This window comes from Dysidea avara, chromosome 3 (genome assembly GCF_963678975.1).
Source record: "Dysidea avara chromosome 3, odDysAvar1.4, whole genome shotgun sequence".
In the NCBI taxonomy this organism is placed as follows: domain Eukaryota; kingdom Metazoa; phylum Porifera; class Demospongiae; order Dictyoceratida; family Dysideidae; genus Dysidea; species Dysidea avara.
This window is the reverse complement of record NC_089274.1, coordinates 31,863,953-31,881,534: the sequence shown is the minus strand read 5'-3', so window position 1 is coordinate 31,881,534 and position 17,582 is coordinate 31,863,953. Positions and strand designations below refer to the sequence as shown.

The window sequence follows — 17,582 nt, the reverse complement described above, 5'->3', positions numbered from 1 at the left end:
AATCCTTGGAGTTCCCCCCTCCCACCTGTGCCTCGCACTTATATAGGAATATTGGGAAAGCACTGTGCCTTGACAGATTTGCCAGTACATGCACATGTTGAAATTAAGCCAGGTCCCTCTGCATTTGCAGATGAAAAATAAAGTCAACTTACACCCTTATAATAAGGCTTGACTGTCTTTCAATGACTTCCATTTCAATTCGTGAAACATCAATGATACACTTCAGTGAATAAGTTGAAAAATCATTAAAATACTTGCAAATTGGGCCACAAAGTTTTATCACAATTGGTATATGGGGACCAAATATTGTTTCTGATTCATTTTTAAATATTGGTTCAATGTCAAAAATAATAAGCTTTCAATTTCACAGTTGTTGAGCATTGTCTTCCAGCAAATTTCTTTGTAAAAAAGGAACCAAATTAAAAGTAATGTGCCTTATTCGTGATATTCAAATGTGTATACTTCAATGAAGATTGTCGGTAATAGCTATATAGCTAGTGACACCAAGGTATCCATATCTTAATAGCAAAGTTGGTTATAGCCCACTCACCAGATCTTGTTGCTACTGAAGTATGTACATCTTCATATGAAACAATGCATGGGTATGTAAATAATGACATATCAGTATAGAGCCTAATACTTTTCATACAGCTAAAATCATTTATAAAGAGCAAAAATAAATAATAAATATCCAAATATGGAACCCTAACACTGTGAAAAAAGAGGGATATAAGATGGTATTTCCAGTGGCTTATTGAATACAAAAAAGCTTGGTATAACCTGTATTATACTAACAATCCCACATAAAGCTTTGGTAAATGTGTTAAACATACTGAAACCATATATGTGATGGTATAGTGTGAGCATTATATCAGATATAAGCTATTTCAAGTATTGTGGTAATTAAACTGAAACCATACATGCAATAGTATAGTATGCATTATACTAAAGTATAAGATGAGTATAATACAGGATTTATATTAAGGCTTATTTGTATTCAATAAGCCACTGGAAATACCATATTATATCCCATCTTTTTCACAGTGTAAGGTAGCTACTCGGCTAGTAAAATAACTTTCTGCTATTTGTTAGACAATTACAGCTAATCTGCCTTAATCCAGGGTCCATGCATTAATGCTATAATCTGATAACTTAATAGTCGTTGATCATAAGTAGGGCTGGGCGGTATTGGAGTTTCGCTTCACGATATATCGTGCAGAAATATATCACGATATTACTATTTATCGCGGTTATTAAAGATGACTGCTATATTAGAGTAGCTGACTGCTTTATTAGGGTATCTCGATCCTAGCTGACTGTTCTATTAGAGTATCTCGATCTTTGTAAAAAAAATTGACTAGCTAGTACTAGGTCCTTGTTTGCAGTAGTATCACGTGATTATTTGAGGTGCATTATAACAACCTTAAGGGCTTAATAAGCTGTCACAAACACTAAAAATCGTAATAATATCGATATCGTGATATTATCGTTTCACCGAAATCTACGGGATACAGATATCGTTTCATTGCAATACCGCGGTATTACTATAATACCGAGAAACCGCCCAGCCCTAATCATAAGACACCTTAAAATCAGAAAGTAATGAATTGGGTCATCGTTTCATAGCTATACATATCATTATAATGGCCTCCACAGGGGCGGATCCAGGGGGGGGGGGGGGGGGGGGGGGGCTGCCCCTCCTTCATATTTAGGCTTTACTTGATCAATATGCTGAGTATTATAATGAAATTTTGTCTTAGCATAATTATATGATCACTAATAATACAAATACTCATAAAACCACCTTATAAACATCTTTCCAAAGGTATTATTATCAGTGGATTTATGCTAAAGTTTATGCAACAAGGACCCGGATCAGCATTGGAGGTGTACAAGATCGAGATACTCTAATAGAGCAGTCAGATAACTACTCTAATAGAACATTCACTGGAAACATGTAGTTGGTTCTATTTCCAAATCTGCCTGCACCTATACATATAATGAAGTACATTGGTCTGTTTAAAGGGCTTCATTCATCTACTTGTGTAGTTAATATGTATGGCAATACTTAATTCAGGCACACAATTTCCGTTGAAAATGCTCTCAGATTCAATCTTGAAATTTCAAAATTTTCCACTTTCAACATTTTTATTCTAACATGCACCTATTCAGTGTTGTGCAATTGTGAGAGAGTGCATCATGTACTTGGTTGTCTGTACCTACCCAAACTTTTCCATTAGCAAAATACTTCAGAGAGCCATATACCTATAATCTAAAGGGCAGTATATAAAATATCTACAGGCAGAAAATATTATGAATTTATGTGGAAATGTCTCCAAATTGCAGTATTTTAGCATCAATTTTTCAAAATTTTCCTAGGGGGGGCATGCCCCCATGCCCCAGACCCCCCTAGTTCCAGCATGCTTTGCATGCTGGGAAGTGTGCTTTGCACACCTCTATCCAAGAGATTAGTACCTTGAGTTAGCCCCCCCCTTTTATAAATCCTAGATCCGTCCCTGCTCCATACACCGATAGTGTTTGACAAGACTACATCTGTGTTGTTCTTTGCATAATTGTTATAATGATTCGCATCTTTAGATATAACTGAAGAATGTGTTTACATCATATATGTATACATGCTAAAGATATTGGTCTATAATGCAAAGGATCAGTACGAGAACTTTTCTTAAATACATGCAGGCATACATGTAACCGATTACAAAACACGTCTTATCAAACTTAACATACTACCACTGATGTACACCTATGATCTTTATGACATACTCTTCTTCGTAAAATCAATCCAGCATCCATCTAATCATTTCAATATCAGTAACTATGTCAACTTTTGCCGCAATCCTACCAGATCCTCCACCAGCAACAAGCTTCAACACAATTTTACATCATCCAACAAACAAAGTAACTTCTACTTTAACAGATTACCAAGAACCTACAACAGTCTACCAGTACTTGACTTAAATCAACCTTTTTCCACCATTAAATCACAGTTACTCAAGATCTTCTGGCAGCATTTTACAAACAATTTTGACTCTGACAATCCTCACAGTCTGCACTTTGTTTGCCCTTGTAGTACCTGTTCCAAGTCTCCTCGCCCACCAAACTTCAGCAGTAATTAATAATTTTTTTTCTTGCTCTCTCTTAAAATAAGTACTTAGCTATATAAGTAAGCTTATTATTAAATACACATGTAAGTTTTAAAATTATAGGATAGTTCAGCTATATATCAAATGTAAATGTATGTAATAACCTTAGCCAGCTAACTTAATTTGATTGTAATTTTATACATTCAATTGTAAACAGGGCCGCCCACAGGGGGGGGGGGCAACTGGGGCATATTGCCCCGGGCCCCAGCCTGAAAGGGGCCCCAGGAGGCCCCATGAATACCTATTTAAAAGATCGATATACTCTAATAGAGCAGTCAGATCTAAATACTCTAATAGAGCAGTCACAGTATTCTTCAGAGGAGCAGTATAGCAAGCTTATAGATAAGGAGATATGGTTGGTGATGGGTAGTTATTGTCATTGCCAGCAGGTTGTGACCTTTTTTGGTCTTCACCTTACAACTTGGGTCAAGGGCCCCACTTTAACTCTTTGCCCTGGGCCCCTTAATTTCTCTGGGCGGCCCTGATTGTAAATGTAAGTTGTACGTATACTTTTTCTGGCTGTGGGCACCAGTTTCCCACGGACCATTAATGCAGGCCTTGCCTGCATTAAAAAGCAGTTAAATTAAAAAATAAAATAAACAAAAAAATACAGTCATCCCCAGGCTGACCAGAGCTCCATTAAGGCCCCACACCACACGTACGGATCGCCACTGGGTTTGGAAAAAGCAACTAGCAAAACCAGACCACTCAAGTCTAGTTGATTTTGATTGTGGAATTAGATAGTTTATTCATGTAGCTTTGTGTCCCGGGTGAAAAATCGAATCTGCTGACATGGGAGATAAGACTGGTTTTCTCAGACTGGATCACAAATCAAGAATCAGATTATAAATCACTACAAATCATGAATCACTGATATAAATCATAAATTCAGTAACGAATAGTCGTAAATCACGATAAATCGTCTTAAATCATACAAATCACTGTAAATCATGGTTAAATCATGCATTAAATTTTCCGTATATTTTCGTATATCATCAAAAAGTTTCGTATATTATAGCGTATTACGCAACTTACAACCGCTTGCACCGCCCTACATCTTAACGAGTATCGTTATGCAACGAGAAGCATATCGCGAAAATAATAATTTTGTCATGTGCGCATCTGTACACGTGATGTAGGAAAGCGCGAAATTGGTAATGGATCAGCTGGGAAAAGATTTGCCAGACATGCAGAATGTCGATGGAACTCTGAAGTAAGTTTTCTTGATATTATATCGCTGATCCCTATAACTGTAGTCTAGCATAAATAATCTCGTGCGTCACAAGTTCCCTGGCCACCTCCAGCCATGCAGCTAACTACGGCCTACTTGATGTCGTCTGTTCTATCTGTTAGCTATAAAGCCTTCTATAGACCTAGCTAATTTGCCAGAATCTACTAAGACTTTAAGGGTTGGTTAAAGCAAGCTGCCTTTGGCGGTTCATGTCTAAAAGGAGTGTACAGAGAGTGTGTCACAACTCCAATACACTTTAATAGTGTCAGGCTTACTGTATACATTTATGTACACTTACAGTGAGCATATGCAGCTATGTTATAATTACATACAATTTTCTTGTGCTTAGTTTTATGCTAGAGTATATAATAGGTGGAACTGCACTTATGCACCGCATACACCCAAATGATAATTTGGTTGAGCATCCATTTGTTCTAGGTGACATCAGTGAAACATGCCTGCACCATCTGTGTTAGGTCATACAGCAGAAGGTATCTCCTGAATAAGCACCTCAAGGAAGCCCATGGACTGGAGGGTGACAAGTGCACTAGGAATTTTAACTGCCCTTTCAAATGTGGTGTAAGGCCATATAGGACCAACACAGAGTTACTGCATCACTGTGAAGAAGTTCATCAAACTTCTCTTGGTAACTACTATACATAGTACAGACTTCACATGTGACCAGATTTACAAAAAGTACCTTTTCACAAATGACCCGTTTTTTTGAACTTTGAATCTTCATAACCTTTTATTAAATAATTTTCCCAGTGAAGCCACCATATTTGGCTACACTTAGATATAATAATCAGTATTAGAAGTCAGCTTTTATAAATATAAGTTTGTTGGCATGTCAAATGTGTGAAAAGGTACTTTTTGCAAACCAATTACATAATGTCAAACTCATGCACACATACACACACAAATATTGCATAATGCAGAGCCCAATTTTTGTACACAGGAAAGAAAGAGTTCAACTTCTCTACTATGGCAGAATTTTTTGCCTGGAAAAATGAAGAGGAATCATCTACCAAGACATCATATGTTAGAACACAACAGACATATCATCCCGCATCTGGAGGTATTATGTATTCAACTATTAGACAAGTACTTGATAATGACCTATAATACAGCATTAGTTTTATGTTGTGTTATGTCTGCTATATGATTACTTCTTTAATGTGTTGGATAATACAGTGCACATTATGAGTGACTGTTCTATTCTTGCAGACATTAAAGAACGGCTATTTTATATATGTTGTCGTAGTGGACACTATCAGGAGAACAACAGGACAAGAATTACAAGTAAGAGGAGGCATAACCAGAAGGACAGTAGGAAGATTAATGATACATGCCTGTCACGAATATATGTGAACCACTTCAGTGATGGCCATGTCGAAATAGAGTACATACCTGCTCACACTGGTCATGAACTAAATCGTGATGAGATCAACTACATTCCACTGCCAGAAAATGCTAAAGAGGAAATTGCTACCAAGCTAAGCCTTGGTGTAAACCCTTCTCGGATCTTAAGTGGTAAAGCAATTTGTCTATCATTGTATACCGTATAGTAGTTACAATTATTCAGTACAATATATATATACTATCACTGCATACATATGTATATGTGTGCATGCATGTGTACATGCGTGCATGCGTGTGTGTGTCACTACATGGTAAAAGTTTACATACTTACACAATACTATAACTCTAGATGCCTGAGGAACAGTGGGAGATCGGAGAAACCGTGATCTCTTTGATGAAAATTTAGCACGACAACATGTAATGACAAAAACAGACATAAAGAATATTGAAACAAAGGTGACAGATTTCAGCATTAAACGACATCAGAATGATGCCACTTCAGTCAATTTAATTGTAGAAGAACTCAGGAATGAGCCATACAATCCTGTACTGATATACAAGCCACAGGGTAGAGCAGAGCCTCAATTCCCCACACTTTAAGATGAAACATTTGTGTTGGCCATACAGACCAAGTTTCAAAAGGATTTGTATGAGGCACATGCATCCACAATTTTGTGCATTGATTCAACCCACGGGACGAATCAATACCGATTCAAATTAATCACTTGTGTTGTACCTGATGACCACGGTAAAGGTATGTAATATTGTGTGCACATGTCCCAGTGTTTACCCTGGATTGTTTTGTTGTTCAATGGGCAAGAACACTTGCATAACTTTACACTTTTACACTCTACCAAGTGGGGTCCAATATCTACAGACACAGACATACTATCCTTATCCAATTTACCATTTCAGGTACCACCATAATCAACAGTATGGCCCATCATTGCTGTAACATAGGGTAATCCTCTTTCAGAGGTAAATTGTATTGAGTTATAACCTGTCGGGACCAAAATCTTTGTTATTGTGGAGGTTTCTTTTGTGTCTACAGTTCAGAAGTTGTTAAGAGAGACTCCCTCATCCACATAATACCACTGCATACAGTGTAGTTCATGCCTAAGTTTAAATGAAAACATGGTAATGTTGTTGAATCTACAGACATGCATATACCGTACAAATATGCATGTGAGGTGTGTCTGGTGGTAAATTCATTAGTAAGTCTAACACTGGTTATGGATGATAATGGGGCATCACAAACATAACAATTCACCTTTGAACCTTGCAAATTATATCATGGGTACAGTACATTGATCATTAGGCTGTGCATACATGTACATGTGTTGCATAGGTCAACCAGTGGCATGGTGCTTATCTGACCATGAATCCAGTGATGTCATTGAGGCATTTCTGAGAAGTGTTCAAGCCAGGTCACCATTAACAAGTGTTAATGTCATGATGACAGATGATGGTATGGCTACTTGTTATATGAAATACTTTAAACCATAGTGTAATGCTTGTAGACAACACTGGATGGTCAGCTGCACGAAACGTTTTTGGTGAGATTAGACATTTACTGTGTAGATGGCATGTGGATAGGTAAGATCTCGTACTGTATGTATATTGATGGTAAGCAATATGTTACTTTGATATTTAAGGTGAATTAGGTGTGACTACACCTACATTAATGTAATCGTGCATATTGAATAGTTTTGTGTAATATACCATATATTACATGTATGTGGTTAAATACCATGGCTACTTTTTTATCACACTATCAAAATGAGTGCACTAATAAATAGGAGTAACTACTGTTAAAGGGTACCTACTATTTGAAGGTGGCATAACAGTTTAAGTGTGGTGACTATTTACATACTACAAGTATTCATTTCACTGAATTCTACATTTCTAGTGGTAGTCCGTACATTCACTGTTTTCAATGTTAAATTTGTTGTACACAAACCATTTATGTACGTACGCACTTTGATACAGAGCCTGGAAGAATAAAATAAGATCAGTGGCATCACAGCATCAGAAGGAGCTCTATCAAACCTTGTGTATTCTGTCCTCTGAGCTGGATTTACCAACATTTGAGACCAGAATGGCTCAGTTCATCAAAGTATGGACTCCCCTTGAGCCAGACTTTGTTAAATATTTCAGCGATCATTATCAAAGTCGAGCAGGTACATGTAATGTATCACAACTAAATCAGCACATGATGTCATAGATACATACATGTGTGCGTGCATAGATAACAGTTTTGTATGTATTTTACCCATGTTTCACATACGTATCAACAGAGAAGTGGGCAACATGTCATCAGCACTTCAAGCATGGAGATACAGACACAAACATGTATCTAGAAAGGTAAAGTTTTTATATAATACATCTCACAACAGTCATAAATATACTTACTTTACAGTTTTCACAATCAGCTGAAAACCAATTATCTCAATGGCAAGGTTAATCGCAGGGTTGATTTCCTAATCCATCATTTGCTTGAGTATGAAAAAGATCAATTCTTCCGCTATAAAAGAGATCACCTGTTGCCACCACCTATGCACAAGAGAATCCAACAGGAGATAAGTCACCATCAAAGAGGTATGAAGATCCCTGCAACCAAAGTTAAGGTATGTAAGTTACTTAAGCCATTTCTAGAATACTGTAGCTAGCTAGTGTACAATTGAATCTATTTATATTTATCTACATAGACACCTGGGGATTTAACCCACTATAAGCCATGCAGTAAAAAATCTTGTTGTGCCTTGTAGCAGTTGCTGTTAACGTCCTACGGACTACAAATTAAGCTCCTGTAATGTTGTACAAAACCTTTCATTAAGGTAGCACCCCCGGCCTTAATTTAGGATCTGATGTTTATTTGAGCCCAGCTTTATAGTATGTTCACGTTGAGCTGAACCCTGAAAAACAGCTAAAAATTAAAAGTAGATTTTTTCTCAACAGAGTTAACATTTCTGCCAACTAGATGATTATTGGTAACAGCAAAGGTGTCAACAACAGACACGTACAGTTTGGCTCCATTACAAGTTTGGGAAAGGGCTGTAATGGACACTGTACTTATATGGCTTCTCCATAGGAAATGTATTGTGAAAATTTTGATTGGCCGTAAATATTATGTCAAACATTTGAACAACAAGATTTTGAAATATTTTTAGCAGGTCAAGTAGTACTACAAATGAGCCAAATTTCAAGATCGTGTGTAATTGCATCCCAGAGTTATTAAAAGTTTTTGAGGATTCAGCTCAACGCGAACATACTATAGTACAGATAAATACAGTATGTTATCCTGTATCTCAGTGTGTGGGCAGGTCACCGTGAGTTATGAGGTTTATAGTAACATTTAGTAATGATAATACCACCCACAACATGATAAGAATAATATTATGGAAGTATGGATACCTAGCATAAGTGGATACAATTGGGTAACTTAATTAGTAGTGAAGATGCAGTAAACGTACATTAATAATTTCGGGAAATCAATGATGGCATGTGGCACGTTGATAGTGTGTCAGGAAATACTCCTCAAGGGTACATGGTAGTCAGATCCCAAGCTGCTTCGTGTGCTGAGTGTAAATCAGAAAGCAGAATCTGTACTGCCACTGAATGCGATTGCCTTTGCATCCACATGTACAAATGTGACAGTAAATGCTACGCTTTTAATAATGGTCACATATGCAAACATATCCACCGGATCCATTCCCTTTCACACATACAACCACAAGACACCACAGTGGAAACCACAGAAGAAGAACCAGGACAACAGTGTGTGGATGCAGATTATGTTGAACCCAGTATAGTTTACTCCGAATCAACACATAATCCCCAAAAAGGTACATATGTACATTTCTATAGAAATACTATAACAGAGTTTTCACCAGAAATATAAAATAGAGTGGTTAAACTACTCTACATGTATAAATTTGCTACTCAAATGAAATTCATTTGTAATATTTGTATTTCTTTATCTGCACAGAGTTTAAGCAGAATAGTACATATAGCACAGTGTTGCACACTGCTCTATGACCCTTTAGGGGAAACTCTGCATTTAGGAGGTACATATGTATATGCACTTACTAGATGTGCTTTCACAGATCATTCAGTCAAGCTCCAAACTTCAACATGCTACAGAAAGAGTTACAATCTTTCATCAACACCAATAAGAACCAGACAATGCCATACCTTAGCCACATCAATGCTCTAATGCATCAAGCCATCTCAACTTGTAAGGCTGCTGTGCAGATTTCTGAGCCACTTCAGGAGCTGGGTGAAAAGGAGAACATACCACCGAGGAAGTCATTGGAACATTTATGAAGACCTGCAAATCATCTGGCAGAAAGAGGAATGGAAATGTGTTAAGGTGTACTGTTGCAAAAGTAATGGACCTAATCTATACTGTACACTGGACTCATTAGTGAAACAGTCTTGAGGACCCCTGGGCTTGAGAAACAAACTTACAAATACATAATTGCTCTTGTGCTGTTACCTTATACTTTTAGCTAAAACCAGCACATGTACAGGTTTAGTAGAATCTATGTATGCATTAACAAAATACCTGAGCTGTATACATTGTGGGTTGGTACATGACAATCGTAGTGATAAATAATCCCCGCAGCTAGACTAGTTATGCACTTAGTATTCACAACATTTACTGATCCATTATTGACACCTAGGGATCAAGTGGCCAGTGTATTAGCAACAAAACAAGTTCACCCATGTATCCTCCATTCATTTTGATACCACAAAGCCAGTTAAAGGCCTCAAGTTGAATCGTCCCAAACTAGAAGGCTCATCAATTGCATTAAATCTGCTATAGACGATTTGTAAATACTAGTTGCTTATGTACAACATTTGACACACCATTACCATACAAGATTATCATTAATCTTTTCTTTCATCTGATTTATGTGATACACAAGTACAAGGAAAACAAATCCAAGAAAGGTAAAAAAAAAGTAATAAAACGGTCACTGCAGCTACACCAGTTGATTAATTTCTGCAAACTAACCTGGAGAACTAATTCGCAGTGCTTTTGTTTAATTGTAACACTAATGAAGTGAAGGTTAATGGCTGTCAAGATATCAAAATAGCTCAGAACGTTCCCTTCCTAATATCCACCATTCAATTTGCCATAGAAAAGTAAGTGATTTTTAACTAGTCTGTGGCTTGTTTATCGCGTGGCGCGCCCAACAAGAAAATGTCTTTTATGATGAAATAACCTGCCACAAACGAAGAAAGAAGAGCGATATACATGAAGGAAGCGAAGTAAGTGTTGTATCTTCTTCATCGTGGTCTAATGAATATAGCGATCCGTAATTTACTGACTATCTTCCGGTTACGCAATTAAGAAACAATAACTGTGGCCACAGAACAGCTGCGGGCGCCTCAGTTTCTACACCTTGATACTAAAATTAGAACTAGTTCGTCATTTTAGACCCGATAGGCATGAAATTTTCAGATGGGCAAGCATGGTATTTATGCATTAAAAGAGCGTTTGTCGTTTTTTGATAGTTCCTTCTGGCGAAGAATGGCGTGGAGGTAAAGAAGACTGATTAGTGCCAGCACAAAAGTGGAAGAAGAGTATCTGATGACTGAGAAGCCAGAGAACAAAAATAGAAACGCACGTTTGTTTGTACAGTTTTCAATAATGTATTTTTAAAGAATTAAGTCTCTAGGGCATAAACTGTGGGACTAGTTCTAGTTTGAAGCGAAAATTTATAAGTCACCTTCTACAGTGAGTAAAGACATGGGATTTGAACTAAAATGTGCAGTAGTGATAGCTTATTGCAAATAAAAAGAGTAGCAGAATAGTTCAATCCATTCGTAAGTTATAGAAGAAAATATAATTTACGGGAAGCCATACACCTTTTATTGTATGCTCCCAAAACGCCCACTACAAAATGTATGGAGAAATTTGCTACACCCGGTCGGTTCAGGCCATTTTGACTCACCAAAATTTCCATGAATTGGACTTCTTTTGGCATCATTGTACTCACAGAGAGTTGCTCTACACGTATCAAATTTGGAAAGTTACTAAACAGTCTAGAGGTAGGCGGTACACGATAATCAATATGGTTTTTTCAAATGAAATGTATTGGACATGCCTGTTCCAGCTGGCATTTTGCCATGAACAAAAATATAGCAAATGTCCGCAAACTACTTGATATGAATGCATGCACTGCACTCACATGTGCAGCACGCCTACCCAGTTGACTCAGCCACCTGTGCAATACTCAGGTACCTACAAGTCAGTGCTGGCATATCTTCCTGGGGGGTAGGACTAATACTAACAGGAGCCTGTATCATATTTCACAGGTGAAGGTATGGGCACAAAAATTATTCGTATACAGTTACACAAACACTAACAAATTCGTGCCATGTATCTTAGCATTCAACCCACCGGTCAGGTTCTGAGTGAAGACGCTCCTCTGGTTCACGTCCTCGATCACGAACCCGAACATGAAGAGACCCATACGGATGATTTAGAGTACTGGTAACTGAAGCGCACGTGATAAAAATATTATTTTCGCGATATGCTTCTCGTTGCATAACGATACTCCATTTTAACTACATATGTATTTTATGTCGTTTGAGCTTGTGAATTAGACAGAAAATAAGCTCCCGCCATAATATGATGTGCACGTGCAGTAGGTTGGCACGTGAGATATGGTTATTTATAGTGCAAATGTGTGAACATGTGTCATTCTAGGCTGCCAGGCACAAACGTGATGGCTGCTGTTTCCCTTACGGACTTACCGACGATGGAGAAGTACTTTTAAATGCGGTGCACTTGCTTAAGCAGTCCCAGGAGACGAATCGGCCAACGCGACAGAACCTTGGACAGAACTGAGCTACCGGACAGGAGAAGACCTCCACGGAGCGCAGCTGATCACCAAAGAATAAAGTGGGCATTCAAGGAGCGAAGAGTACCCTCTCCCCACCGACGTCATCATCAATGGCATGGCATTGTCTGGAACGTCATCTGAAAGCCCCTTGGTCACATTGGACCGGAGGTCCCTCTTCTCGAAAAGAGCTCCAAAGAACTACTGTACAGGGCTCCAAAGCCTTACCACTGGCACAACGATCTCGTTGCTAAGATTAACACGAAGTGTGTGGAGTCTGAGGAGGAATTTAAGCCACCGAAACAAAGTTACTGCCTCCAGCTATCTGCATCGAGTGTGACTCACCCAAGTTTAAATCCCACTTGCTGGGTCCCTGTTGCAAGTGTGTGCAAAAGGAGTAATGCATACTGCCCCAACAAGATAAGTAGACCATGTCATGTGCAGCATATGTCACAGAATGTCAATACTTTGTGCTGTGATGTTGGTGTTGATTGTGTCTCATAAATGTTTGCCATGTAGTTGTGGTTTGCTATGCTGTGACAGCAGTCTGCCACCCAGTAGTGTTAACCATAACTAAAGGGCAGTCAGTCAATTGTGTTGATAGGGCATGGTAACATGATTGTATGTTCAATAGTACCAGTGCAAAGCCAACTGGTGCAGCTGACCCAGCCTTCCAGAACCAATTTTCCAAGCAAGCGAATGAGAAATTTGTGGGGATGCCATTAACAGTGACTAAAATGCAAACTGGGGCAAGAATTAACCCACATCAGTTTCTGGCAGGTGCTTAAGGCCATAACTTCCTCTTTTATCAGTACCCAATACACTAAAGGGGAACCAGAATTAAAACCATGCAAAAGGCTGTCATCGGCAATAGCTGAGTTATTGAACAATCATTGCAGGCATATATTATGGAGTCTCTCGTAAGCACTAATCTGTATAGTCCACTATTAGTATAGGCAAACTCTTAGTGGTGAACGTATGATACCTCAACCAGTACCCTTCTGAAAGACAAATTTAAGCACAAAAGCTTTTAGGATTCCCATGTACATGATCCAGCTAGGTAACTTTAAGTATGTTTACGTTTAATCTCAAATTGGGTACACATAAATAATCAGTATGGACATTACCTAGGTTTCCTCTGGGCAAGAAAAATTTTAGCATTATTGTGTGTTCTGTCTCCTTACTTTTGACTTAGCTACAACCTGTTACTTATTTACTAAGTTATTGCGACCACCAGTAAGAAGCCTTGTCTTAAGAATAGAGGTCTATTTATTTTAGACAGTGATATTGATTTAGTTTGTGTGAAAAAAAAAAGAGTTTAGTAGTACAAAAGGATTTGGCCCAGAGTGCCTTTAGGGACTTACGATTCACAGTGGGGACCCCATACTATTAACAAGTTTGCCAGCTATACAACAGATGACGTGCTTTAATGCTTGATTTTGGAACCCAGGATGTGAGGGCATGGTATACCTTTACTGCCATCTGGACTTATGGGTTGGCCCCCTGTTGTATTTAATCCTCCAGGCTATTTTATACTCATAGCTGTAGAGCCCAAGGAACTCCAGTGATACTAGAGTGGCCATCAGCTCAGTTCTGGCACATCTTATTTTTCCCATGGTGAGCCTTCTATATACTTGTTGTAAGGGTGCTGACCCTGATAGAATTCAAGGTTGGATATAGGCTTAAGTTTGTTTAAAGGAGCATCTATAATACCAATATGCTGGCTATTAGAATTCCTCTCACTATGGTTCATGCATGATGTCCCTCCTACCAATAGCATTGTATACAACTCATCTTGTGTTTTAGATGTAAGGACTGTCAGAGCTGATATTTGTTCTTTAACTTAATTGTATCAACTACAGCCTGTGTGGTGGGTACATGGTATTACCAAATTGTTTTAAGTAAGCATAGCAGGACAGGTAACAATATTGTCAGGTGCAACCAATGTCCTGGTGTTTAGCTGGTAATAGTATTGTCAAGTGCAGCTCGTGAGGTGGTGTATTGTTAGTACAGCATTTGAGCTGGTGTAATTACTCGTACAGTGTAACACTATTGTCAAGTGCAGCCTGTGTGCTGGTATATTAGTTAGTATAGTGAAATAGTATTGTCAAGTGCAGCCTGTGTGCTGGTATATTAGTTAGTATAGTGAAATAGTATTGTCAAGTGCAGCCTGTGTGCTGGTGTATTAGTTAGTATAGTGAAATAGTATTGTCAAGTGCAGCCTGTGTGCTGGTGTATTAGTTAGTATAGTGAAATGGTATTGTCAAGTGCAGCCTGTGTGCTAGTGTATTAGTTAGTATAGTGAAATAGTATTGTCAAGTACAGCCTGTGTGCTGGTGTATTAGTTAGTATAGTGAAATAGTATTGTCAAGTGCAGCCTGTGTGCTGGTATATTAGCTAGTATAGTGAAATAGTATTGTCAAGTGCAGCCTGTGTGCTGGTATATTAGCTAGTATAGTGAAATAGTATTGTCAAGTGCAGCCTGTGTGCTGGTATATTAGTTAGTATAGTGAAATAGTATTGTCAAGTGCAGCCTGTGTGCTGGTATATTAGCTAGTATAGTGAAACAGTATTGTCAAGTGCAGCCTGTGTGCTGGTGTATTAGCTAGTATAGTGAAACAGTATTGTCAAGTGCAGCCTGGGTGCTGGTGTATTAGCTAGTATAGTGAAACAGTATTGTCAAGTGCAGCCTGTGTGCTGGTGTATTAGTTAGTATAGTGAAACAGTATTGTCAAGTGCAGCCTGTGTGCTGGTGTATTAGTTAGTATAGTGAAATAGTATTGTCAAGTGCAGCCTGTGTGCTGGTATATTAGTTAGTATAGTGAAATAGTATTGTCAAGTGCAGCCTGTGTGCTGGTATATTAGTTAGTATAGTGAAATAGTATTGTCAAGTGCAGCCTGTGTGCTGGTATATTAGCTAGTATAGTGAAATAGTATTGTCAAGTGCAGCCTGTGTGCTGGTATATTAGCTAGTATAGTGAAATAGTATTGTCAAGTGCAGCCTGTGTGCTGGTATATTAGTTAGTATAGTGAAATAGTATTGTCAAGTACAGCCTGTGTGCTGGTATATTAGTTAGTATAGTGAAATAGTATTGTCAAGTGCAGCCTGTGTGCTGGTATATTAGCTAGTATAGTGAAACAGTATTGTCAAGTGCAGCCTGTGTGCTGGTGTATTAGCTAGTATAGTGAAACAGTATTGTCAAGTGCAGCCTGGGTGCTGGTGTATTAGCTAGTATAGTGAAACAGTATTGTCAAGTGCAGCCTGTGTGCTGGTGTATTAGTTAGTATAGTGAAACAGTATTGTCAAGTGCAGCCTGTGTGCTGGTGTATTAGTTAGTATAGTGAAATAGTATTGTCAAGTGCAGCCTGTGTGCTGGTATATTAGTTAGTATAGTGAAATAGTATTGTCAAGTGCAGCCTGTGTGCTGGTATATTAGTTAGTATAGTGAAATAGTATTGTCAAGTGCAGCCTGTGTGCTGGTATATTAGTTAGTATAGTGAAATAGTATTGTCAAGTGCAGCCTGTGTGCTGGTATATTAGCTAGTATAGTGAAACAGTATTGTCAAGTGCAGCCTGTGTGCTGGTGTATTAGCTAGTATAGTGAAACAGTATTGTCAAGTGCAGCCTGGGTGCTGGTGTATTAGCTAGTATAGTGAAACAGTATTGTCAAGTGCAGCCTGTGTGCTGGTGTATTAGTTAGTATAGTGAAACAGTATTGTCAAGTGCAGCCTGTGTGCTGGTGTATTAGTTAGTATAGTGAAACACTATTGTCAAGTGCAGCCTGTGTGCTGGTGTATTAGCTAGTACAGTGTAATAGTATTTTTAAGTGGAGTCCATGAGTTTGTGTAAAGTTAGTATAGTGTAACAGTACTTTCTGTCAACTACAGCCTGTAACACTGTGGTTAATTTGTCATGTTAGGATGCTTCAGTGTTACTCATTGATGACATTGATTTTGCTAGGGGACCATCCTATCCAGGAGCACCAGGATTACTCATCCTGTGAGAAGCTGGGGAGTCCGGACAGTCACTGGAGAGATCCGAGCTGCATAACCAGCTGGACAACGAGCTATGGCTCAGGCTGGTATTCACTCATCCGTCAAACATCACCCTGTGTCTATATTTACAGGCAATTTTGGCCTGCCACACCTCTCTTTGGTGACCCTAGGTTGTTGTAAATTTATTAAAATAGTAGCCGCGCCTGCAGCTGCACACCTATATCAGTGTTGTAGTGTGGGTTAATGGGAGTATGAGGAGGGAGATGTATTTTATGTCGTTTGAGCTTGCGAATTAGACAGAAAATAAGCTCCCGCCATAATATGATGTGCACGTGCAGTAGGTTGGCACGTGAGATATGGTTGTTTATAGTGCAAATGTGTGAACATGTGTCATTCTAGGCTGCCAGGCACAAACGTGATGGCTGCCCCACCCACCCACCCTCAAATGTGCTTGAAGCTGATATGTTATGTGATGATGGTGCTTAGTACCAAGACACCCTCCCTCAAATTTGCTTGAAGCCATGTGTAATCTACTGTGTGATTATGGAGACCCCACCTCCAGAGGTTGGCACGGAGCTGATGTATTATCCACTATGTGATGAGGGCATTGAGTAACAAGAGACATTAATTTATGCACACAGTACACAGTTTGTTGACAAGGTGGTAGCACATGGTTTTTTCCTGGCAGGCAAAAAAAAAAAAAAAAAAAAAAGTATTGCCTGTCTGGTTTTTTCCCTTGAGTTCATTTGGGCACAGTGAACTCTAGATTAATTGCACTGTGCAGGCCCCCACCTTGTGTAGGTACATAATCTTGCATTTTAGTGAGTTGTAAGGTTGGAGTTTTTAAGTTGCTAAATGTTGTAGCAACAGTGATGTACTTAACTACTTACTTTACTTATACAGCTGAGCTAGTGTATAGTTTTTGTACTGTTGTAAATTAAATTTATTAAAATAGTAGCCGCGCCTGCAGCTGCA

The 17,582-nt window shown here is 38.6% G+C and overlaps 1 protein-coding gene and 1 long non-coding RNA gene across 10 annotated transcripts; one reads left to right on the top strand and one right to left on the bottom strand.

Moving 5' to 3' along the window:
• Window positions 1-4,288: 4,288 nt before the first annotated feature.
• LOC136250709 (uncharacterized) lies at window positions 4,289-17,564 on the top strand. Of its 3 annotated transcripts, none has more exons than XM_066042936.1 (11): window positions 4,289-4,377; window positions 4,834-5,041; window positions 5,354-5,473; window positions 5,660-5,928; window positions 6,107-6,511; window positions 7,106-7,225; window positions 7,278-7,353; window positions 7,747-7,937; window positions 8,055-8,121; window positions 8,177-8,384; window positions 16,573-17,564. In XM_066042936.1, exons 6-11 carry the CDS (start codon window positions 7,210-7,212, stop codon window positions 16,660-16,662), a joined length of 648 nt encoding a protein of 215 aa, XP_065899008.1. In that variant the 5' UTR covers window positions 4,289-4,377; window positions 4,834-5,041; window positions 5,354-5,473; window positions 5,660-5,928; window positions 6,107-6,511; window positions 7,106-7,209; the 3' UTR covers window positions 16,663-17,564. The 3 variants fall into 3 exon arrangements, with proteins under 3 accessions (XP_065899008.1, XP_065899007.1, XP_065899006.1); XM_066042935.1 differs by having other exon boundaries at window positions 5,623-5,928; XM_066042934.1 differs by lacking the exons at window positions 4,289-4,377; window positions 4,834-5,041; window positions 5,354-5,473; window positions 5,660-5,928; window positions 6,107-6,511 and adding an exon at window positions 6,984-7,054.
• On the bottom strand, window positions 7,904-12,267 carry LOC136250710 (uncharacterized). Of its 7 annotated transcripts, none has more exons than XR_010698675.1 (5): window positions 12,170-12,267; window positions 9,952-10,579; window positions 9,847-9,894; window positions 8,170-8,367; window positions 7,904-8,113 (listed from the first exon to the last, which is right to left on the bottom strand). It is a non-coding gene; the product is annotated as an uncharacterized lncRNA (long non-coding RNA). The 7 variants fall into 7 exon arrangements; XR_010698674.1 differs by having other exon boundaries at window positions 9,952-10,549; window positions 12,170-12,261; XR_010698677.1 differs by having other exon boundaries at window positions 9,952-10,098; window positions 12,170-12,261.
• Window positions 17,565-17,582: the final 18 nt, after the last annotated feature.